This window comes from Vipera berus (genome assembly GCF_964194415.1).
Source record: "Vipera berus genome assembly, chromosome: Z".
NCBI lineage: Eukaryota > Metazoa > Chordata > Lepidosauria > Squamata > Viperidae > Vipera > Vipera berus.
The window spans coordinates 4323686-4349088 of NC_138205.1; the positions used below are offsets into that span (position 1 = coordinate 4323686).

General features: G+C 47.5%; 1 protein-coding gene across 3 annotated transcripts; it reads left to right on the forward strand.

Annotated features, from left to right (window-relative positions):
- Positions 1–2276: 2276 nt before the first annotated feature.
- Positions 2277–25323, forward strand: LOC308677936 (solute carrier family 22 member 17-like). Of its 3 annotated transcripts, none has more exons than XM_081344653.1 (10): positions 2277–2598; positions 3730–4077; positions 7129–7232; positions 11928–12082; positions 13367–13532; positions 16943–17076; positions 18440–18545; positions 19045–19268; positions 21052–21163; positions 21968–25323. In XM_081344653.1, the coding sequence occupies exons 2-10, from the start codon at positions 3739–3741 to the stop codon at positions 22281–22283; spliced, it is 1656 nt and encodes a 551-aa protein (XP_081200779.1). In that variant the 5' UTR covers positions 2277–2598; positions 3730–3738; the 3' UTR covers positions 22284–25323. The 3 variants fall into 3 exon arrangements, with proteins under 3 accessions (XP_081200779.1, XP_081200781.1, XP_081200780.1); XM_081344654.1 differs by lacking the exon at positions 2277–2598 and adding an exon at positions 2833–2927; XM_081344655.1 differs by having other exon boundaries at positions 21052–22038.
- The last annotated feature ends 80 nt before the right edge of the window (positions 25324–25403 follow it).

The window sequence follows — 25403 nt, forward strand, 5'->3', positions numbered from 1 at the left end:
TTCTTGCAAGAGCTTTAATTATATTTGCAATTATTGGTATGTAGCTAGTCCTCAACCTAAAATCATTCATTCAGTGACCGTTCGAAGTTAGGACAGCACTAAAAGAAGTGACTTTTAGGGTCTCCTGCAGGGGGTTGGACTAGAAGACCTCCAAGGTCCCTTTCCAGCTCAATTTTGATGAAAGAAGAAAGAAAAAGGAAGGAAATGAAAGGAGAGAGAAAAAGAAGAAAAGAGAGAGAGAAAAGCAACTTGTAATCAGTGGAACAACTTGCCACCAGAAGTTGTGGGTGCTCCATCACTGCAGGTTTTTAAGAAGAGTGGACAGCCATTTGTCTGAAACGGTAGAATTGAATAGAATAGAATATAGAAAATATGGAATAGAATAGAACAATAAAAATAGAATAGAGTATAGAAAATATGGAATAGAACAATAAAAATAGAATAGAATATAGAAAATATAGAATAGAATAGAATATAGAAAATATGGAATAGAACAATAAAAATAGAATATAGAAAATATAGAATAGAATAGAATAGAATAGAATATAGAAAATATGGAATAGAATAGAACAATAATAGAATATAGAAAATATGGATTAGAATAGAATAGAACAACAATAAGAATAGAATATAGAAATATGGAATAGAAAAATAATGGAATAGAATAGAATAATAACTATTGTCACTTTGAATGTACACTTAATCGGCATACATTAAAACGACCGATATACACTACATAAATGAATATGAGAAAAATAAATACAGCATAATGCATATACCCACATATATGACATAGAAACAACAGTCTAGTTCGGGTTATGTATACGTGTGTATGACCTCCTAAAGCAGGAGTTCCCGACCAGGGGTGCGAGATGAGATTCTGGGGGTGGGGAATGGTTTTTCAAAATTATAGTGTATAATTTCATAATCCGTTGCCGTTATTTCGAACTTTGGTAAACGGGCGCGAGAATATCTCAGAAGCGTTTGAGGAGTGTGAAAAAAGTAAGGTTCTACATTTAGGTAGGATAAATCAAATGCACAGGTATAGTATAGGTGGTACCTTGCTCAATAGTAGTAACTGTGAGAGGGATCTCGGAGTCCTAGTGGACAATCACTTAAACATGAGCCAGCCGTGTGCTGCAGCTGCCAAAAAAGCCAACACAGTGCTAGGCTGCATTAACAGAGGGATAGAATCAAGATCAGGTGAAGTACTAATACCACTTTACAATGCTTTGGTAAGGCCACACCTGGAATACCGCATCCAGTTTTGGTCACCACGAAATAAAAAAGATGTCGAGATTCTAGAAAGAGTACAGAGAAGAGCAACAAAGATGATTGGGGGACTGGAGCGGTTGCTGGAATTGGGTATGTGTAGTTTAACGAAGAGAAGGGTGAGGGGTGACATGATAGCAGTCTTCCAGTATCTCAGGGGCTGCCCCAAAGAAGAGGGAGCCAAGCTATTCTCCAAAGCACCTGAAGGCAGGACAAGAAGCAACGGATGGAAACTCATCAAGGAGAGAAGCAACCTAGAACTAAGGAGAAACTTCCTGACAGTGAGAACAATTAACCAGTGGAACAACCTGCCTCCAGAAGTGGTGAATGCTGGAAATAGTCTCTTCTGTTAAAAAACACTGGAAGTTTTTAAGAAGAGACTGGACAGCCATTTTGTCTGAAATGGTATAGGGTTTCCTGCCTTAGCAGGGGGTTGGACTAGATGACCTCCAAGGTCCCTTCCAGCTTATTCTTCTTCTTCTTCTTCTTCTTCTTCTTCATCATCATCATTAATTATTATTATTATTATTATTATTATTATTATTATTATTATTATTATTATTTATTATTTATTATTATTATTGAAAAGGTTGGGAGCCGCGGTCTTAAAGGGACAAAAGTTAAGAAACACTTGGAGGGGACTTTCAAATTGCGGGAACCCAGGCTGGCATTCACACACGAGATGCGCGCGAAATAAAAGCCCCCCCCCCAAAAAAAAAGTCCGTGCAAAAAAAAAGGGGGGGAGGGTGGGTTTTAATTTCCGCCTTTGGATACACGACTTGGCCGGATCTTCTGAACTACATCTCCCGGCATGCCTCCTTAATGCCGTTTCCCCCCTCCCGACCCCCCCCCCGTAATCCTTGCGGAAGGCTCCTTTGACCAGGGGGCTCGGAGATCAACTCCACCGGCTGCGCCCGATCCCAGCTCTCCATTGGCCGGCGCAAAAGCTGGGGATCGCCCGTGGCGCTGGCCGGGGTGAAGGGGGGCTCCTTTCCAGCCCCAACCACGCCTGCCCGGCTTGCCGCGAGGCTGCTGCCGACGCCCCCTCCCCAAATCCGAAGTCCAAACCCTGCCCGAACCGAGCGCGGCCCGGGCTGCAGAAGGAGAATTGCAGCGGGCGCCAGGTTGCCGATCCTGGCCTCCGGCCAGGTTCCCTAAAAGAAGCCGAGGAAGCCGCTGCGTCGGGCTGGGGGCGGCGGCTCTGGGTGGAAGAGGAGGCGGCCGAGGGGCGGGGATTGCCGGCTCCCTCGGCCTGTGCTTCCCGGGCGGTGGCGGCCCGGCTTCGGGGCGTCTTGCAGCCGGCGGTGGGCGCCCAGCCGGCGCTTGGTGAGCATCCCCGACGGGGTTTCCCTCCGCTGCGCTCGGCGGCTCCGTCTCCGCCTTTTGAGCGGCCGTTTTGCCCTCAATCGCGTCCCGGGACCCCTTTCCAGACCCCCCACCCACCCCGGCCTTTCCTTCCTTCCTGCACCCGCCTCCCCAGGCGGGATTCCCCCCTTGCTTTGCCCCCCCCAAGCCTCAGCCGTTTGCATTTGCCCCCAACCCGCCTTAGTTGCACCTTAACAGCAGAGCGTGCCCAGAAAGGGGGTCGTGTGAACGCCTGCATCCTTCACGGGTTGAGGCCCCAAAGCAGGCGACGACGGAACTAACGAAAGCAGGTGGAAAGCAAGCAAATCATCTTCGCTGCTTTTCTCTTTTTCCCCCCCCCCCCTGCCTTCCTTCGCCGTTTCCACCAGCCCCACCCCCACCCCAGCTGTGTAGGCGACTACAAAGCCCATCTTCCCTCCCTCGGCCCTCCTTTCCAGCTTTCCCCAGGGGCGGCGTTGCCATGCCAGGCGTCCCCAGGTGGATTGCAGTGCCTAGCATCCCCAGCCAGCCAGGCAGCATCGTAGGGATGGGTTCTGGGGGAAGATGCTGCCTTGCCCCCCCCTCCCCCAGTTGTGTCCCCCCCCCCCCCGACCCTTCCTGCGGTGTGGTCTCCCGGCCCTTTGAGGGAGAGGAGCCATGGCTTGGGACCCCTTGACCCAAGTTCATGTCGTCCCCTACTGCTCACCGTGGGAATTGTACTTGTCTGGACTCACAATCTACTTTCTCTCTCCCCCCCCCCCTCTGCATATGCTAAGATTCTGGGTTTATTTTAACCTGGTTTAGTATTTCTTTGCCCTTTTCTTGGGCCTAGTGCCGCATCACATCACCTAAAGGATGCTTGGGTTCCCAATGTTTACAGATGCAGCTATTCATTTAAACCAGTCTTGGCCCCTTTGAGACGGGTGGACTTCAACTCCCAGAATTCCCCAGCCAGCCGTGCTGGCTGGGGAATTCTGGGAGTTGAAGTCCACCCCTCTGAAATGAGCCCAAGTTGAACAGCACTGATTGGAAACCCACTCCGTTTTCTCTCTTGTCGTTCTTCCTTCTTGCCGTCTTATTAATTCTATTTCCCCCCCCTCCTCCCTTTCACAGACTCTTCCCATGGATACCAGCCCCCCGATCCCAGATCCCGAGGGTCCCCGAAGGGATTTTACCACCTCGGCTTCTGAGCTGGGCCCTCCCTCCTTCGAATGGCTGCTGGGGCGCCTGGGGGCCCGGGGCCAACGTCGGCAGCGTCTTCTGCTGGCTCTCAGCTGCCTCCCTTGCCTTCTCGTGGGTCTGGCCTTGGGTTCCGATGCCCTCTTTGCTCTCACCCCTGTGCGCCAGTGCCGGGACCCCAACGGCACCAAGCTGCCCGAGAATGCCACCTGTGACGGGCCCCACTGGCAGAGGGGGGGGTCCACCAGACTCCCCATCCTGACCAGCAACCCGGTGACCGAGGCGAGTATGTCCGCCGCTTCGTTTTCCCGCTGCTGTGATTCATGTGAAACATGTTAAAAATTGGAAATTGAGGTCTTCAATGGTCTTCAGTGCCAAATAAGTTACCTAGAACGGGGGTCTCCAAACTTGATGGGTTGAAACCCCCCCCAGTGGGAGAGGGAGGGGCAGGGAACTTGCACGCACACAGGCAAGCGTGAATGCAGCCACGCGTGTGCACAAACAAGCTACAGGCGTGCCCGCCAGGGGTCCCCAGCCTATGTGCCGTGGTCCGCTACCGGGCCGTGGCCTCTTGGTCCACTGGGGGTGTGTGAGTAGCTGGGCAGTGTGCGTGCGTGTCTGCGCGCGCTCACCCCTCCTCGGGGCACCCTTGCCGCTAGTACCGTGTGGGCGGCAGCGTTGCCACGAACTTGCCCGGGCGGTGGGAGCACTGCGAGCGGCAGGTGGGCGGCAGCGTGCCATTTGTCTGAAACAGCAGGGTCTCCTGCTTCAGCAGGGGGTTGGACTAGAAGACCTCCAAGGTCCCTTCCAGCTCCATTTTGATGAAAGACGAAACAAAAAGGAAGAAAGGAAAGGAAAGGGAAGAAGAGAGAAGGAAGGAAAGAGAGAGAGAAGGAAGGAAGGAAGGAAGGAAGGAAGGAAGGAAGGAAGGAAGGAAGGAAGGAAGGAAGGGAGAAAAAGAAAAAAAGAAAGAAGCAACCTATAATTAGTGGAACAACTTGCCACTAGAAGTTGTGAGTGCTCCATCACTGCAGGTTTTTAAGAAGAGAGTGGACCGCCATTTGTCTCAAACAGGATTGAATGGAATAGAATATAGAAAATATGGAATAGACTAGACTAGACTAATAATAATAGTAATAATAATAGAATATGGAAAATATGGAATGGAATAAGAATAGAATAGAATAAGAATAGAATAATAATAATAGAATAAAATATGTAAAGAGAAAGAAGAACCTCGTGTCTGTAAAAGAGATTGTGGGAGATTGAACCAGGGGGTCCTCGACTTACAACAATTCATTTAGTGAGCGTTCCAGGTTGCAACGGTACTGAAAAAAGCGACTTATGACCATTTTTCACACTTAACAACCGTTGCAGCATCGTGTGAACAAAATTCAGATGCTCGGCAGCTGGCTCACATTTACGACGGTCGCAGCATCCCGGGGTCACGTGGTCCCCTTTTTGTGACCTTCTGACAAGCAAAGTTTACAGGGAAGCTAAGATTCACTTAACAACCTTGTGGCTAACAACTGCAGTGATTCACTTAACAACCGTGGCAAGAAACATCGTAAAGTGAGGCAAAATTCAACGCGCGTCTCGCTTAACGAATTGTTTTCAGCTGAATTGTGGTCGTAAGTGAAGGACAGCCTGTTCTTTCACGCTGGCGAAATTTTGTTAATGTCGCCTCACGTTAAAGTAGAATTTCGAATCTGCGGGGAGTGATTGAGTGCATGTAGCCCTTGAGTTACAACACTTCATTTAGTGACCGTTTGAAGTTACCACAGGACTGAAAAAAGCGACGTGACCATTTCTCATACTTAGGACCGTTCCATTCCCAGCGGCGTGTGATCAAACTTCAGACACTTGGCAACTGGCTCATATTTATGACGGTCGCAACGTCCCCCCCGGGGTCACGTGTTCCCCTTTTGTGACCTTCTGACAAGCAGATTTCATAGGGGAAGCTAAGATTCCCTTAACGACCGTGTGATAAACTTAACAACTGCAGTGATTCACTTAACAACCGTGGCCAGAAAGGTGGTAAAATGGAGTCAAAACTCACTTAACAACGGGAAAAAAATTTTGTCAGCCGAATTGCGGTCATAAGCTGAGGACTGTTCTTTCACGCTGGCGAAATTTTGTTAAAATAGCCTTGTGATGATGTAGAATTACAAATCTAAGTAGAATTACTAATTCCTAATTCTTAAATTATTAATCACAGAGACTGGGAAGCCACCAGCTGATAAATGTCCGAAGTGAGAATGTTAAAAAGGTTATTTGTCAATGATGGTGCAACTGGAAACATGTTAAAATCCAGATATGGATTGTTTGTGAGGTTGTTTAAAGTGCAAAGTGCACACCTCAGGGCCGCTTCTGGAGCCTAACAAATGGCGGGGGGGAATGGTCATTGTTTTCCTCTACAAAGGAAGGGAAAAGTTACAGCAATTTGTCAAGTGTGATCAGCAAAAGGGTTTTTTCTTTTAATTTTGCTCAAGACGTGGCCACGGAGTCAGTTTGGCAAACCTCACGTGGCTTTTTGCCAGTCAGGAAGCGAAGAAACCGTGTTTTTTTGTTCCTCTCAGAAGGAGGAAGTTTATTGCTTGCTTCTTATTTAAAAAAAACCCCAAAACACTTAAGACGTTTTGTAGGACTAGAGAGCTGAAATTTGATGGCTGAATGTGGCAAAACAGAGAGAGAGAGAGAGAGAGAATGAAAATAAAGACATACAGGAGAATAAATGGAATGCTTAGTGAATATAGATAATCCTCAACATACGACCAAAATTTCTTTTGCTCAGTGAGACGGTTGTTCAGGGAGCTTCGCCCCATTTTACGACGTTTCCTGCCATGAAAGTCATGATCAAAATTCAGACGTTTGGCAAGGGACTCCTCTTTGTGCCGGTCGCAGTGTCCCGGGATCACGTGATTCCCCTTTTTCGGCCTTCTGACAAGCAAATGTCAATGGGGGTGGGGAGCCAGATTCGCTTAACGACCGTGTCACTAACTTAACAACTGCAGGGAATCACTTCAGAACTCTGACAAGAAAGGACGTCAAATGGAGCAAAACTCGCTTCACAGATGCCTCGCTTAGCAACAGAAACTTTTGGGCCCAGTTGTTGTAAGCCGAGGACCACCTGCACTGCGGTGGTTGTAAGCCCGAGCACCAATTTTTCAGCACCATCGTAATCTCAAATAGGTCCTTAAGTGAGGACGGTCTGTAGTTTGAAAAGATGCAGCCGGATTCCTTCCAGTTTCAGGTTTCAATTAGGCACTCGTTTATCCTGAAGCATAATTTGATTATTTTTAAAAAATTCTTATTCCTTTTTTTTCCCCTCAGTGGTCCCTGGATCGTTCTGGAAGTTGGGTCATCCCTCTGCAGCAGATCTGTTTCCTCCTGGGTTTTGCAGCAGGAGCCGTTTTCCTGGGTCACCTGGCCGACAGGTAAGTTAGAAGTTTGGGATGGGAGTTTTTTAGTTTCTAAACTAAATTGGATTAACCTTAATATTTCTTTTCATTGTTTTTTTAACGATTGTAAGCCACCTAGAGGGACCTTCAGATGGGTGGTATATAAATTTAAGAATAGAATAGAATAGAATAGAATAGAATAGAATAGAATAGAATAGAATAGAATAGAATAGAGAATAGAATAGAATAGAATAGAGAATAGAATAGAATAGAATAGAATAGAGAATAGAATAGAATAGAATAGAGAATAGAATAGAATAGAATAGAATAGAATAGAATAGAATAGAATAGAATAGAATAGAATAGAATAGAATAGAATAGAATAGAAAATATGGAATGGAATGGAATGGAATGGAATGGAATGGAATGGAATGGAATAGAATAGAAAATAGAATAGAATAGAATAGAATAGAATAGAATAGAATAGAATAGAATAGAATAGAATAGAAAATATGGAATGGAATGGAATAGTATACAATGGGAATACAATAGAGCAGAGCAGAGTGGATGGAATGGAATGGAACAAAAGAACAGAACAGAATACAGTAGAAAATATGGAATAGAATGATAATAGAATGCAATGAAATAGGAATAGTATAAATGTCAGGACCCACCCCAAACCACGTCTTAGGAAGACAAAACTCTTGGAGCCAAATCTAGTCCAAAAGGAATCTTTACTATGACATGCTTGGTTGTAGGAATACAAGACAGGACTTAATATTGTTCTACAAGCTAAAACCTTATAAAGAGTTCCCGGTTCAACCCCCCCCCCCTTAACCCCATTTGGTCAGCCCCCCATCATTTACCTCCTATCATCCCTCTCGTGGGAAAAAGGATCTTAGGACCTTTTATGTTTATTGCTCTCTTCCGTGACACAAGCCAGATGCTACCTGCCCTAGCCCTCCCTTTTGTTCCCCCAGTTCAAAAGGCTTCTCTTTTCCTTTGAAATGCTTAATTCAGGCTCAATACACATTCGTTCCCTCCTCCTCGGGAGATGGCAGAATCCAGGAACAACATTTGTAAACATACATTTATGAATATGATATAAATGGATTCTGACAGTTCGCTCTCCTTAGAAAAAAGATGTGTCCATCTGTAAGGGAAGAAAAGAAAAGAAAAGAAAAAAAAACATATGTAAATGTTAACTTGGTTTGTTCAGATACTCCAGGGGTCTTCAAACTTGGCCCTTTTATGACTTGTGGACTTCAACTCCCAGAAGCTGGCTGAGGAATTCTGGGAGTTGAAGTCCACAAGTCATAAAAGGGCCAAGTTTGAAGACCCCTGAGATACTCTGTATGAAATCTCTTAAGAAGCTTTGGTGCTTTAACGTGGCGTTTATCGACCCATTCATTCTCTGAGGATGGGAGGTGTTTCCAAGCCACTAAATATTGGGTCGTCCCACGATGTTTTCTGGAATCCAGAATTTCTTTCGCCTCGAAATGTTGTTCCCCTTCCACCATGATGGGGGTGGTGGTGGTGGGATTTTTGTTCGTAGGGGAGATTGTTGTTCTCTCTTTATTAGACTGCAGTGAAAGATTGGGTGTATTTGTCTAAGATTTTTAGGTAGTCCTAATTCAGCTGTTACTGGGTTTATGATTCTTTTAATTGGAAAAGGTCCCACGTATTTTGGTCCTAATTTCTTACAGCGTTGGAGAGATTTAAGGTATTTTGTGGACAGATATACCATCTCTCCCACCTTGAACAGTGTGGGATCGGCTCTTTTCTTGTCTGCCTGTGTCTTGTGTGCTAATCTAGCCTCTGTTGACGCATTTCTGACAATAGGCCAGGTGTATTGTATCTGAGCAATCCATTCCTTTAGTTCTGGAATTACCGGTTCTTTTGGGGTTAGATTAGGTATGGGGTTGAAGCTCTGGCCTGTAGCTACTTGAAAAGGAGTGTAACCTGTGCTGGAGTGAACTGCGTTGTTATATGCCACTTCTGCGAAAGGCAGTAGGTCCGACCAGTCCGTCTGTTGGAAACTTATATAACATCTTAAATATTGCTCAAGTACTGCATTAGACCGTTCACATTGCCCATTCCCCTGCGGATGATGACTAGATGTCAGTCCTTGGGTAGTTCCTAACAGCGATAAAAATTCCTTCCAAAATGCCGAGGTAAATTGCACCCCCCTGTCAGATATGATGCGTTGTGGTGCCCCATGCAATCTGTAAATATGCTGTACAAAAAGTTTTGCTAATGCTTTTGCAATTGGAATTTTTTGGCAAGGTATGAAATGCACTTGTTCAGAGAAAAGATCAGTGACGGTCCAGACCAGACATGTCAAACACAAGGCCCGGGGGCCGGATCCGGCCCGTGAAGCGGTTTCATGCGGCCCGCGAAGCCATCCTGGAAACAGTGAGGGAACGGCCCCCACTGCCTTGGCCCTGGCCCAGAGACCCTCCTTTTGCCAGAGACCCTCAGATCTGTCCCACTCCTGCCCAGGCCCCCATAGGCACCCTTGATGCGAACGATGTAGAGCTGGCCACGCCCACCCAGTAGGCCATACGCACTCTAGCCACACCCACCCAGTAGGCCACGCCCACCCTGGCCATACCCACCCGTCCCCCTGAGGGCAACCGCAAAGCTGATGCGGCCCTCCATGAAATTGAGTTTGACACCCCTGGTCCAGACAATGGTGTTTCCGTTGCTTTCTGGTAGTTCTACGATAAAGTCCATGGCTATTTCTTTCCATGGGGCCGAGGGATCCGCCACCGGTTGTAACAGTCCTGGCGATTTCCCTTGTAACCTCTTAGCCATCGCGCAAATTTGACAACTGCTCACATAGCTTTCTATGTCTTTTTTCATAGAAGGCCACCAAAATTGCCTTTTAGTTAAGTGTAATGTTTTCACAAACCCGAAATGTCCTGCTGATTTTGTATCATGGCACAGTTGCATGAAATTGGTCCTCTGGGTGGCAGGTATGTATAACTTCTCACCCACCCAAGGTAGCCCATCTTTAATAGTGCACACATGCCTATTTTTCTGGAGCCATTCATCCCCTTCCAAGGACTTTCAGAATTCTATTCCGGTTTGGCTATCCACTTTTGGCTTCATTTTTACTTGTGCCCTGGTGGTGACTGGTGCTGCCAGTTGTTGTTCTGGCACGAGTGGTTTAAAGTCAGTTACCCGTGTGCTGTTATATTGGGGCATGCGAGATAATGCGTCTGCCAGGAAGTTCTTCCCCCCCCCCCCGGCAAGTGTTTGAGAGTGAAATTGAATCGGTGAAAGTGTTGGGACCAGCAGGCTCTCTTAGGAGTGAGTCAGGACCCACCCTAAACCACGTCTTAGGAAGACAAAACTCTTGGAGCCAAATCTAGTCCAAAAGGAATCTTTACTATGACATGCTTGGTTGTAGGAATACAAGACAGGACTTAATATTGTTCTACAAGCTAAAACCTTATAAAGAGTTCCCGGTTCAACCCCCCCCCTAACCCCATTTGGTCAGCCCCCCATCATTTACCTCCTATCATCCCTCCCGTGGGAAAAAGGAACTTAGGACCCTTCATGTTTATTGCTCTCTTCCGTGACACAAGCCAGATGCTACCTGCCCTAGCCCTCCCTTTTGTTCCCCCAGTTCAAAAGGCTTCTCTTTTCCTTTGAAATGCCTAATACAGGCTCAGTACACATCCGTTCCCTCCTCCTCGGGAGATGGCAGAATCCAGGAACAACGTTTGTAAACATACATTTATGAATATGATATAAATGGATTCTGACAATACAGTAGGAAGAGAAGAGAAGAGAGCAGAATGGAATGGAATGAAATGGAATTGATGATAGTATGTGCCCTTGGGTGTCCTGCAGCCTGCTTTGAAAATAAGTGAAATTAAATAACAGACAAAATAGGAAAAAATAGATGGTTCCCGACTTAGGACCCTGATGGAGCTCAGAATCATTAAATGGCTCGTCATGTGACTGACTTGATTTTAGGACATTATTTGCAGTGCTCGTTAAGTGCATCATGGTTGTTACATGAATCCGTAGTAGAGCAGAGCAGAATGGAACGGAACAGAACAGAACAGAACAGAATAGAATAGAATAATATTAGAATAGAATAGAAATAAGGGATAGGATAGGATACGATAGGATAGGATAATATTAATAGGATAAGGTAAAGGTAAAGGCTCCCCCGCACATGCGTGCTAGTCATTTCCAACTCTAGGGGCCGGTGCTCATCTCCGTTTCAAAACCGTAGAGCCAGCGCTTGTCCGAGGACGTCTCCGTGGTCATGTGGCCGGCATGACTAGATGCCAAAGGCGCACGGAACGCTGTTACCTTCCCACCGGAGTGGTCCCTATTTTTCTACTTGCATTTTTACGTGCTTTCGAACTGCTAGGTCGGCAGTTCATGTGACCGTGGTCACGCAATTGCCATCTGTCAACTTCCCTGCCGGCCTCCGACAAATCGTCGTTGAGGGAAGCCAGATTCGCTTAACGACCGTGTCACTAAACAACCGCCACAATTCACTTAACAACTGTGACAAGACAGGTTGTAAAGTGGGGCAAAACCAGGCAAAACCACAGGAGTCAACAATTTGCCTCACAGCCCTGGCGAAAAAACAAAAAACAAAACTCAGGCACATCTCGCTTAACGACCGTCTTGTTTAACAACCCATGTTGCGGTCGTAAGTCGAGGACCAACCTGTAATCTCTCCGTTTCGCTTGCTCCTTGCAGTGTAGGACGGCGAAGTACCTTCTTCCTGTCTCTGATTCTCGGCTGTCCAGCAGGCATTCTGGCGGCCTTCGCGACGTCCCCCTCCATCTTCATACTGGGCCGGAGCCTCTGGGCCGCCATGTTGGGGGCCTTACAACTCGCCCTCTACGTCACCCGTAAGTATCACCCTGAAATGGTCGTGCATCACCCCAAAATTTGGATAGGCTTGGACTGCTGGAAGTGACCCACGAGAGTCTTTCTTTTTTTAATGGACTGAAGCTTTGGCTGTAAATCCATGTTATATATATATATATATATGGATCTTTGGTCATTCGGGTGCTTCTCCCAGAAGAAGGAAGCTGAAGCCACCAGCCTGAGGATGACGGATGGGATTCCGTCGAAACGTTTCTCCTACACCTTCAATTCTACGCGGGGAAAAACCCGAATGACCAAAGATCCACATACAAACACCCGCGAAAACCTCAGAAAACACACACACACACACACACACACATATATATATATATATATATATATATATACACATACACACACACACACGCATACATACATACATATTTTTATTAATTTTTATAATCACAAGTGCTTAATATTTTATCAGCAACATATTGTCTGGATTCCAACATTTAACTTGCTAATACATATTAATAATAACCTTAATAATATCAATAGCATTAATAATAGCGTTAATAATAACATTAATAGCAAGAAGAAGAAGGAAGAAAGATGTTGGAATGGACCTTGGAGGTCATCTAGTCCACCCCCTGCTCAGTCAGGAAAACTTTGCTTGTCGGAAGGTCGCAAAAGGGGGATCACGTGACCCCAAGACTTTGCAACCGTTATAAATAGATTAACAGAGCTGGAAGGGACCTTGGAGGTCATCTACTCTAACCCCCTGCTCAGGCAGGAAACCCTATACCATTTCAGACCATTTCAGACCAATTGATGTCCAGTCTCTTCTTAAAATCTTCCAGGGTTGGAGCATTCACCACTTCTGGAGGCAGGTGGTTCCACTGGTTCATTGTTCTAACTGTCAGGAAGTTTCTCCTTAGTTCTAGTTAAGTTCTTTTCTCTCTACCTCATTTTTCTAGCCAACGATAAAAGGTGTATGAATTTTCTTTCATTTTCAGTGTCAGTCTATCCGTTTCTGCACACACTAAGATTTTTTTAATTAGCTCTTCCTCCATTGGTAAATCTTCATTTTACCAAGGTTGAGCGAATACAGTTCTTGCTGCAGTTAAACATATTCACTTAACAGCGGTTTTCCTCAGTTACGAAATGCAGCGGTTTCCCCTAAAATGTGGCGAGAAGAGTCGTAAAATGGGGCACTTCACCAATCTCTCACTTAGCAAGAGAAAATTGGGGCTCCCTTCTGGTCACGTACAGGACGACCTGCATTGCACCTCCGTTAATCTGCCCGACTTCTCTCTTTTACCTAGGTTTGGAGTTGTGTTGTCCTTCACAACGACTCCCAGTCGCCATGGCGGGAGACCTCGTTCAGGTGGGAGGACAATTCCTCCTGCTGGGGCTGGCGTGGGCCTGCGGCAGTTGGAGGGTGCTCCAAGGCTTGATCTCAGCCGGAATGGGGGTCTGCCTACTCTATGGGTAAGTTGACTTGCCTTTCTCCACACCGGGCCAGGCAGTGTTGAGGGAGGGGTGCCAGAACCACTCAACCAGGGGTCCCCAACCTGTGGGCTGTGGCACACTATTGCTCCACGGCCTGTTTGCAACGGGGCCGTGTGAGTGGCTGGCTGGTGGGCGCACATGCAGGTGCTCTGGGCCTCATTCGTGCGAGCGTTACTGGTGTTCTGGGCTTCACTCGTGCAAGCGACACTGGTGCTTTTGGACTCACTTGTGAAAGCGTCGCTGGTGCTTCAGGCCTCATTCACGCGAGTGTTGCTGGTGCTTTGGGCCCCACTTGTGCAAGCATCACTGGTGCTTCTGGCCTCTCTTGTGCAAGGGTCATTGGTCTTCGGGCCTCACTTGTGCGAGTATCATTAGGGCTTCGGGCCTCACGTGCAAGCATCATTGGTGCTTCAGGCCTCACTTGTGCAAGTGTCGCTGGTGTTTTGGGCCTCACTTGTGCAAGTGTCGCTGGTGTTTTGGGCCTCACTTGTGCAAGCATCATTGGTGCTTCGGGCCACACTTGTGCAAGTGTTGCTTGTGCTTCCAGCCTCACTTACGCAGGCGTTGCAACCTACAACAGTTCGTTTAGTGACCGATCAAAGTTACAGTGGCATAGACAAATGTGTCTTATGACTGATTTTCACGCTTACGACCGTCACAACATCCCCGCGGTCATGTGATCAACATTTGGCTGCTTGGCAACTGACTCATATTGTGACAGGGTCACGTGATCTCCTTTTGCGACCCTCAGACAAGCAAAGTCAACCGGGGAGCCAGATTTGCTTAAAACAACAGAGTTGTGCTAACTTATCAACTCTGGCAATTCGCTTAACAACTGTGGCAGGAAAGGTCGTAAAAGGGGGCGAAATTCATTTAAACCAATGTCTCACTTAATGACAGAGATTTGGGACTCAATTGTGGTCGTAATTCAACTACCTGTACATGGGGAAGAGGAATCTTCCCTTACAAACCAAGGAGATGTGTCAAGGTATTGATTTAACAGCTAACCAGCGTATGTAACGTAAGAAGTAAGATGTAATGATGGGGATGACTCAGCAGGGTCTGGGTCTCTTTAAGAGCCATTTTTTAAAAGGAAGGCTCTGCTGATGTGTTCTCTCTCTTCCGTTTCCTGCTGTAACTGTGGTTTGTTGGGTCCTGCTGTATTAGCTCATGGGTATATATTGTTCCTGGTGTATGATATTGTAGATAAAAAGGTAAAGGTTCCCCCACACGTGCGTGCTAGTCGTTTCCGACTCTAGGGGCCGGTGCTCATCTCCGTTTCAAAGCCGAAGAGCCAGCGCTTGTCCGTGGACGTTGTCCATGGTCATGTGGCCAGCATGACTAGACGCCAAAGGCGCACAAAACGCTGTTACCTTCCCACCGTAGTGGTCCCTATTTTTCTACTTGCATTTTTACGTGCTTTCGAACTGCTAGGTTGGCAGAAGCTGGGACGAGTAACAGGCGCTCACTCTGTTATGCGGCACTCGGGATTCGACCCGCCAAACTGCCAACCTTCTGATCGACACCACTTACTATAGACCACTGTTTACTGTGTTTACTCCTGAGTTATCTTGCGCAACAAGACTGTGCACGCTCTGACAAGATGCATCGCTATTTATGCATGTCTAAAAATTAGGCATGTATAAATATGCATAAGTCATAGGCCTCGGGTTACTTCCTGCTTTCGGCTGTCTTCAAGAGAACAATTGGCTGAGTGAGAAGAAAAATTGACACCTTGAAATTCAGCAATTGCCATGGAAGTATTCTAATAAGATTTACGAGGCTATATTCCGTATGTTTCCGTTTGTCTTAAATGGTCCTCTTTACCCCAAAAGCCCATTTTGGCCACCCATTAGAGAGAAATTTGGGAGATTTTGAAATTTGGGAGAAGTTTCGCAGCCCTTCGAGGTAGGCCCCACCAGGACAGAGCACCCAGGTTCACTCAAAGGCTGCTCCGTGGTTATAGAACCACCGAATCTTGAAATCTGGGCAAGGAAGTCCCTCCCGCCACACTTAATCCTGGCTTGTTCATCTTCCTTGGGTGAGACCTGTTTCTCCCTATTGCTTAGCAGGACTGTTTATTTGGAAGATCAATTTCCTTCCTGTTGTGGCTTTTTATTTTTATAGGACTTCAATTAGCAAACCTTTCCTTCCTTCCTCCCTCCCTCCCTAATATTTCCTCTTTAAACTTCCTTCCTCCTTCCCTAATATTTCCTCTTTTTAAACTTCCTCCTTCCCTCCCTAATATTTTCTCTTTTTAAACGTCCTCCCTCCCTCCCTAATATTTCCTCTTTAAACTTCCTTCCTCCTTCCCTAATATTTCCTCTTTTTAAACTTCCTCCCTCCCTCCCTTCCTAATATTTCCTCTTTAAAATTCCTTCCTCCCACCCTATTTCCTCTTTTTAAAATTCCTGCCTTCCTCCCTTCCCTTCCCTTCCTAATATTTCCTCTTTTAAAACTTCCTCCCTCCCTCCCTAATATTTCCTTTTTAAACTTACTTCCTCCCGCCCTATTTCCTTTTTTTAAAATTCCTGCTTCCCTTCCTAATATTTCCTCTTTTTAAACTTCCTCCCTCCCTCCCTTCCTAATATTTCCTCTTTAAACTTCCTTCCTCCTTCCCTAATATTTCCTCTTTTTAAACTTCCTCCCTCCCTCCCTAATATTTCCTCTTTAAACTTCCTTCCTCCTTCCCTAATATTTCCTTGTTAAACTTCCTCCCTCCCTCCCTCCGTCCCTATCTCCTCTTTAAACTTTCTTCCTCCTGCCCTATTTCCTCTTTTTAAAATTCCTGCCTTCCTCCCTTCCCTTCCCTTCCTAACATTTCCTCTTTTAAAACTTCCTCCCTCCCTCCCTCCCTATTTCCTCTTTAAACTTCCTTCCTCCTTCCCTAATATTTCCTCTTTAAACTTCCTTCCTCCCGCCCTATTTCCTTTTTTAAAATTCCTGCCTTCCTCCCTTCCCTTCCCTTCCTAATATTTCCACTTTTTAAACTTCCTCAATCCCTCCCTCCTTCCCTAATTCCTCTTTTTAAAATCCCTGCCTCCCTCCCTCCCTTTCCTCAATATTTCCTCTTTAAACTTCCTTCCTCCCGCTCTATTTCCTCTTTTTTAAAATCCCTGCCTTCCTTTCTCCCTTCCCTCCCTAATATTTCCTCTTTAAACTTCCTTCCTCCTTCCCTAATATTTCCTCTTTTTAAACTTCCTCCCTCCCTAATATTTCCTCTTGAAACTTCCTTCCTCCTTCCTTAATATTGCCTCTTTTTAAACTTCCTCCCTCCCTCTGCTTCCTTCCTTCCTCCTTCCCTCCCTTCCTTCTTCCCTCCCTTTCCTCCCACACCCTTTTAATTGTTCCTCTTTCTTAAATTCTCTGCTTCCTTCCTTCCTTCCTAGCTGCCCTGGATTGTACCCTGAATCTCCCCGTTGGCTCCTGGCAACCCGTCGAACAGCTCGGGCCAAGGACGTCTTGTTAGCCCTGTGCCAAGATGGCAGCGCCCAGGAATCCGAGACGCGGGAGGCGCTGGAGGGTGAGTGATCCCGCTTGTCAAAACCCCCTTCGTTCCAGCTGGTTGACTTGGGCACTGTGGCATAACTGGAGCACAGCCTGTAATTTTAAAACTGGGATCCTTCCAGCCCGCTCTGGGATAACGGAGCACTTTGCAGCTTTGCTCGTTTGTGAGTCGAGATAAGATGTGTGGACTTCAACTCCCAGAATTCCCAGGGCTGGCTTTGGGGCCTTTAGGACAGTGTTTTTTCAAACTTCGGGCCTTGATGTGTGGACTTCAACTCCCAGAATTCCCAGGGCTGGCTTTGGGGCCTTTAAGACAGTGTTTTTCAACCTTTGGGCCTTGATGTGTGGACTTCAACTCCCAGAGTTCCCAGGGCTGGCTTTGAGGCCTTTAGGACAGTGTTTTTCAACGTTCAGCCCTGGATGTGTGGACTTCAACTCCCAGAATTCCCAGGGCTGGCTTTGAGGCCTTTAGGACAGTGTTTTTCAACGTTCAGGCCTGGATGTGTGGACTTCAACTCCCAGAATTCCCAGGGCTGGCTTTGGGGCCTTTAAGACAGTGTTTTTCAACCTTTGGGCCTTGATGTGTGGACTTCAACTCCCAGAGTTCCCAGGGCTGGCTTTGAGGCCTTTAGGACAGTGTTTTTCAACGTTCAGGCCTGGATGTGTGGACTTCAACTCCCAGAATTCCCAGGGCTGGCTTTGGGGCCTTTAAGACAGTGTTTTTCAACCTTTGGGCCTTGATGTGTGGACTTCAACTCCCAGAGTTCCCAGGGCTGGCTTTGAGGCCTTTAGGACAGTGTTTTTTCAAACTTCGGGCCTTGATGTGTGGACTTCAACTCCCAGAATTCCCAGGGCTGGCTTTGGGGCCTTTAAGACAGTGTTTTTCAACCTTTGGGCCTTGATGTGTGGACTTCAACTCCCAGAGTTCCCAGGGCTGGCTTTGAGGCCTTTAGGACAGTGTTTTTCAACGTTCAGCCCTGGATGTGTGGACTTCAACTCCCAGAATTCCCAGGGCTGGCTTTGAGGCCTTTAGGACAGTGTTTTTCAACGTTCAGCCCTGGATGTGTGGACTTCAACTCCCAGAGTTCCCAGGGCTGGCTTTGAGGCCTTTAGGACAGTGTTTTTCAACGTTCAGCCCTGGATGTGTGGACTTCAACCCCCAGAATTCCCTAGCCAGCCATGCTGGCTGGGGAATTCTGGGAATTGAAGTCCACATACCTTAAAGCAGCCAAGTGTGAGAAACCCTGCTCTAGAGGTTCCCTCTGTCTTTCTCCATTCTGACACAAGGTTGATTGACCTTCCTTTTTCCCTCCTCCACAATCTGATCTGGTCCCTCCATCATCTGATCTGGTCCCTCCATCTTGGTACCAACCCTTTAGAGCTGGACAACGCTTGTCACCTGCCTGCAGCTGCCCAGATCTCACTCCGCACTCTCCTGTCCTGCAGGAACATCTGGAAGAACATTCTGATCCTTGGTTTTACCACGTAAGTTGAACTTGGTATGCTACTAGAACCTATGGAGGCTCGTCCAGGAATGGCAGAGTGGACCTGGGGGTGGGCGAGAAGTATAGCAATAGGACTTAGATTTATATACCGCTTCACAGTGCTTTACAGCCCTCTTTAAGTGGTTTACAGTCAGTCTGTTGCCACCCCACCAAAAAAAAAAATAAAAGCTGGGCTTCCCAGCCAGCGTTCATGCCTCAGGCGGGACTAGAATTCACCATCTCCTGGAGATTGGCCCAAGGTCACCCAACGATCTTTCATGTCCATATCAGGACTTGAACTCGGAGTTTCTCGCTTTCTCGTCTGGTGCTTAAGCACTAAACCAAACTGACTCTCTTTACTTTCCTCTTACGGTCCTTTCAGTGGCAATGAGTTCCTTCCTTCCATCCTAAAAGGGTCTTGAGCATCCTTGTTTGTTCTTAGGCTTTTGAGACACTTGAACCCGTGACCTAAACCAGGTTGGCATATTTTTCTCCTCCAGATTCATAGCCCACGCGATCTGCCACTGTTACCAGCAGGCCTGGGAGTCCATGGAGGACCCACGCGCCAAGTTCTACTTCCCCTTCCTGTTGTCCGCCGGCAGCGCGGGTCTCGGTTGCCTTTTTCTTTGCCTCACCGTCGGTCGGTATGGACGTCGCGGGATTCTGCTCCTCACCACGACCCTGACTGGCATCGCCTCTCTGATCCTGCTGGGGCTGGGAGAATGTAAGAACCCCGGGCTAATTTCCAAGGAGAGTCTTCTTGCAGGATCCGATCTGGGACCAGCGGTTTACTCTTCCAAGCTCCCAGACTTGTGCTGGAGCCTGTGACTACATAGGAGAGACAGGGAGGAAGCCAACCACCAGATTGCAAGGACACAAGCGAGCGGTCTGACAAGGAGGCCCAGACTCCTCGCTAGCCTCACATTGCAGTGAACAAGGACAGAGATTCAGTTTCGCAGCTACTAAGATTGTTGGCCGAGCAGGGACAAAAATAGCCAGGGAAGTATCTATGTTGGTTCTCAAGTCATCCAGGTTGTGGTTGTCCCAAAGGTGTTTTTTTTCAGGAGGCAACTGGGCTTCCTTGTTTTTCTTTGAAGACGTTTTGCTTCTCATCCAGGAAGCTTCTTTCAGAACTGACTGGAGGGTGAGGAATGGAAGGATCTATATGCCTTGCAGACAGCTGGTCGTTTGCATTTAGAGGGTCGTTGAGGCCATTGGGACATTTTCCTATGTCCTCAGGGTCACCTGAGGAGCGCAAATCTGCAAATGCCAAGCGGGCTCCACGCCCGTTTGCACCACTCAGGTGTCCCTGAGGACACAGGTAAAACCTCCAAGTGGCCTCAGCGACTCTCTGAAAGAAGGCAAATGACCAGATGACTGCAAAGGAGTATATAAATCCTTCCGTTCCCCACCCTCCAGTCAGAGTTGAAGAAGCCTCTGGGATGAGAAGGGAAATGTCTTCAAAGAAAAACACAAGTCCAGCTGCCTCCTGAGAAAAAGCACCTTTGGGACAGCCAGGGAAAGAATTGGAGAAATGGGCTCCTTGTTGGTCAACACCAGTGTTTATCAGGTACTTAAGAGCCAAGGGCTTTACAGCACAAGGAAACAACAGCCAATGACTTGATAGCCGGCCATCAACACTCCAGTCAGCAAGTAAAAAGCCACACAACAACCAGGCACCACAAAAATACCACGCACTGCAGAGTTCCTAAGCTTTGCGGATTGGCGGGGAAGGGAAAGGGAAGAACAGGGAAATATGTGCGCGTGCACAGCGGTGGCGCTAGCATCAGCGCACATGTGCAAGCGGGCTGCACACACCCTCGCCGCGGTGCCGCCAGTGCTAGCATCCGTGCGCATGTGGAAACGGTGCTAGTGACTGTCCACAGGCCGCTAGCGACTGCGTGATGCTGGTGGCGACGCTAGCACGCCTGCGCAAACAAGGCGCGAGTGTGGGGTGTGCGCGCATCTGCGTGCACTCGCCAGCCATTCCCGAGGCCCGCTGGCCAACAGGCTTGTCGACCGGTACTAGGCCACAGGCCGGAGACTCCTGGCCTAAAGCGCACTCTGCGCTAGACCGATCCAGATTGTTCTCCTGCCACATCATCCCGGGACGCGCATGTTTGCCTTCATTTGGGGCAGACCTCTCGCATCTAGGTTCCTGAGTCGTACAGCTAGTCATCAACTCTCGACGGTCCTCGACTTACGAGCACAAACAGGATTTGTCAAATTCGTCACTGGGCCGTGCGGTTGTTAAATGAGGCATCGCAGGAGGGGGGAACCAGAGTCGATTTTACAGCTTGGGCCGGGGGAAGTGCGTAGCGCTCCAGATGGGTTGTTGGGCTGTAGTTCCCAGCAGCCCCGGCCGATGGGATTGTGGAAGGAGTCTTTTTTTTTTGGGGGGGGGGAAATACTTGGGGGTGGGTGGGGTGCACCAAGTTGTCCAGCTGCCTTCCCTGCTCTCCCACCCTGCGTGACTTCACACCTTCCGTTTTTGTCTTCGGTGGCAGACCTCAACACCGCGGCCCGAAGAACGTTTTCCATTCTCGGTCTCTTCACCTCCCACGCAGCCGGCTCGCTCAGCGTCTTCTTCGCTGCGGAAGTTATCCCCACTGTGATCAGGTGAGGCAGAAAAGTCTCCGAGAGAGTGAGGAGGGGTCCCGGGGTAGAAAAAGGAAGAATTAAAGGACTGAGACAGTCTCCACTGTAAACACGTCTCCTTCCTTATCTGTCAGTCCACCCATTTTGTCTTCAAATGTCTAGTCCCCACAGCTTTTGCTCCTTCCTTCCTTCCTTCCTTCTCTTTTCCTTTCTTTCTTTTCTTCCTTTTTTCTCCCTACCTGTTCCTTCTTTCATCCCACCTTCCTTCCTTCCATTCATCTATCTTTTCCTTTCTTTCCATTCCTTTTTTCTCCCTATCCCGCTTCCTTCCTTCCTTCCTTCCTCCTCCCCTCGCTTCCTTTCTTCCTTCTGTTTATCTATTTTCCTTTCGCCTTCCTTCCTTCCTCCCCTCCTTCCCCCTTCCTTCCTCCTTCCTATCACTTTTCCTTTCTCCTCCCTTGATCCCTTTCTTCTTTCTTCTTTCTTTCTTCCTTTCTTTCTTTCTTCTTTCTTCTTTCTTTCTTTCTTTCTTTCTTTCTTTCTTTCTTTCTTTCTTTCTTTCTTTTTCTTTCTTTCTTTCTCTTTCTTCTTCTTTCTTTCTTTCTTTCTTTCTTTCTTTCTTTCTTTCTTTCTTTCTTTCTTTCTTTCTTTCTTTCTTTCTTTCTTTCTTCTTTTCCTTCCTTCCGCCTTCCTCCCTCCCTCGTCCCAAACAGCAAGATGGCCAGTATATAAATTTAATAAATAAATGAATATGAAGGGGGAAGGACAACAGAGTGGAAAACTCGAGACTCCTGCTAATATAACAGGGCGATTTTCTTCCCGCAGAGGGAAGGGTCTTGGCATTATCCTGGCTTTGGCATCTCTAGGAGGGCTGAGCGCCCCCTTGTTGCGGGTGCGAGAACAGCACGGCTCCTTCCTCGAACACATCGTCCTGGCCTCCCTCAACATCCTGGCCCTGCTTTGCCTGCTGCTCCTGCCCGAGACCAAACGCAAACCTTTGCCCGAAGGCCTGCAGGACGGAGAACTTTATCGGAGGCCTTCGCTGCTCCGGCGGGCCGGCCAGTCGGCGGACCGGGACTCCGAGGGGGCGACGCGGCGAGACGACGTGCCGTTGCTTTCCACCCCGAATCCTGCCAGCTGATGCCACGGCTGGCTCATCCGGCGAACGCAAGGGCCGAATGAAGGCCATGAGGGGAAAAAAAATAATAATCAGATTTTTGGCCTTTTCCTGTTTCTGATGTCGCCTGAAAGCAGTAGCAGCAACTCGTTTGTTAAAACGGACGGACTCCATTTGCGGCCCTTGGGAACTAGGATTCGTAGCTAGTTGCCCCAAAACTAGCCAGAGCAGTATTTCCCGATCTCAGGCACTTCAAAGAGGTGTGGACTTCAATTCCCAGAATTCCCTAGCCAGCAACGCTGGCTGGGGAATTCTGGGAGTTGAAGTCCACACATCCACCCGCCATTCTTTCTTCCGAAAACAAGCTGAGATTTGAAATTAAAGCTAAGCCAGACTTTCAAGGACGACGCAGAAGCTTTGCAAGAGAGAGAGAGAGGAAAAAAAAAAGAAATCTGAAAACTTTCTTCCCGGAAGAGAATTTTTTTAACAGCCTTTCTGCTTTTGGCAACGGAAAGATTTTGGGGCTTTACGAATCGAAGGATACGGGGGTCCAAGTGTCGAAGTGCTTAGCTAGGAGGTAGGGCTGATCCTCCAGTTTTTTTTTAAATCTCTCTTGGATTTTCTTTCAAAAGTTCTTCGATTTGGGGACATGGTTTGGGGACGTGGGGAAATAATTCTGTTTAATTTTTGTTTTTTTCGTTTTGCCGATGTAGGACAGGGGAGTTAGAGCCCGGAGTCAGCCTGCGGATTGAAATCCGAGACAGGAACTAAGGGTTTGACCTATGCATTCCTCTCATTTTTTAACAATTGTGTCCGTGACACACATCTCTTTTTGCAAAGGGCTCACATTCAAGACGTTGGATCAGAGGTGACGAAATCCTAAAAGTTGAAGCTCGGATTTGTTTCCAGTGCACGGTTTTCCTTTCCTCCCCAAAAGAAACCGCCAATTAGATCAGACAAGCAATAATTATCCTTTGCTTCTCGAGGTGGACGAGTTTTATCTGGGCATCCAAAAATGTCCGATCAGCCTAGTCTTCATTTGGCCAATTCTTCATTTAACATCTATGGAGATTCTCAGTCATTCTTCCAAAGCTGCTTTTTTTTTTTCAAGAGGCAGCTGGACTTTTGTTTTTCTATGAAGAGGTTTCGCTTCTCATCTCAGGAGCTTCTTCAGGTTCTGACTGGAGGGCGGGGAATGGAAGGATTTATACTCCTTGCAGACAGCTGGTCATCGGGTCTCCCGATACTCCCGTGTTACACCTTTGCGCCGCGAGCTGCATTGGTTACCAGTTGTCTTCCGGGTGAGGTTCAAGGTGTTGGTAATGACCTACAAAGCCCTCCATGGCATGGGTCCAGAATACCTTGGGGAGCACCTGCAGCCGGCGTCATCTTCCCTCCGCCCAGTACGCTCCCACAGAGAGGGCCTCCTCAGGGTGCCGCCAGTCAAAGAATGCCGACTGGTGACCCCCAGGGGGAGAGCGTTCTCTGTGGGTGCACCGGATTTATGGAACCATCTTCCGGTAGAGCTCCGGATGGCGCCCGATCTCCGCTCCTTCCGGCGCGACCTTAAAACCCATCTCTTTAACGAAGCGGGCCTGGCCTGATGGGACGGGGTGGGATTGTTACTATGATTTTAATTTTAAATTTGTATTATTATGGGCACTGTTTAATCATGTTTTAATAATTTTAATTTTTTTGTACCTGTTTTTATGTATTGCCCTGTTAACCGCCCTGAGTCTCTTGAGAGAAGGGCGGTATATAAATTAAATTAATAAATAATAATAAATAAATAAATAATAAATTTGCCTTTTAGAGAGTCGTTGAGGCCACGTGGATGCCAGCTCTGGGTCAAAATCAGGGCTTTTTTTCCTCATAGAACGCTCAGAACGGAGTTCCGGCACCTTTTTTGGATGGAACCTTGTAGGGTAGGCAAGGGCGGGTTGTATGACGTGTGAGTTCCGGCACCTTTTTATTTTACAAAAAAAGCACTGCTCAAAATTGAACACACAATCTTTTCAGTAGCTCCGAGAAGGTTCCCCGCCCGTTTGCACCGCTCGGACGACCCTGAGGACACAGACAAACCTCCAAGTGGCCTCAACAACTCTCTAAAAGAAGGCAAATGACCAGATGACTGCAGAGGAGTATAAATCCTTCCATTCCCCACTCTCCAGTCAGAACTGAAGAAGCTTCTTAGATGAGAAGCGAAACGTCTTCAAAGAAAAACCTGGCAGTCCAGTTGCCTCCTGAAAAAAAAAGGCACCTTTGGGACATATAAATGTGCAAATCTTTATGCAGAAATCTTTTTTTTTCCCCTAGCATTATTTGCTTGCAGTGAAGAGAAACAAAACGGCCGCTGTACACGAAAGACGGTTTCAGCTGTCGGTTTTGCCCTCCCAAATCTGGAATGTACAGGCAGTCCTCGACTTAACGACCGTTGAGCCCCAAGTGTCTTTTGCTTAAGTGAGAATTAAGCGAGTTAACTGCCCCATTTTCCGACCTTTCTTGCCACCGTTGTTAAGTGAATCACTGCAGCTTGTCGTAAGTCGGTAGCCTGGTTGTTAAGCGAATCTGGCTTCCCCTTTGCTTGTCAGAAGATCAGAAAAGGAGATCATGTGACCTGGGGATGCTGCGACTGTCATAAATAGGAGTCAATAAGCCTCTGAATTTTGATAGCGTGTCCAGGGAGAGGCTGCCATGGTCGTACGTATGACAAACAGTCCTTTTGTGGTGCCGTTGTAACTCCGAACGGTCGCTAAACGAACTTGCAAGTCCAGGACTTCCTGTATCCAATTTTTTTTCCCGTTTTTCAGGGCTCAGAATTAATAGCAGGTTTTAGTACCAATTAAAGGAGAGAGGATCGCTGAAGGAGTGGCACAGCGTCATACCCAGGGAGGGATCACTCAGGCCGAAGCACACGCGTGTGCACTAACACACTTAACTTTTGCTTTCCTGGAAGTTAAACGTGCAACATTTCCCCCCCCCTTCCTCTGCCCACCCCCCCAGGAGGCTCATTTTTTTTGGACTGCTTTGTAGACTTAAAGGGAAATAAAACACTTGACTGTTAATAAGCTAAATAAAAGGGGGGGGGAAACAAAATCCACTCGGGGAAAATCCCTGGCTAAGCTTCGGAGTCTTTTGGGGGCA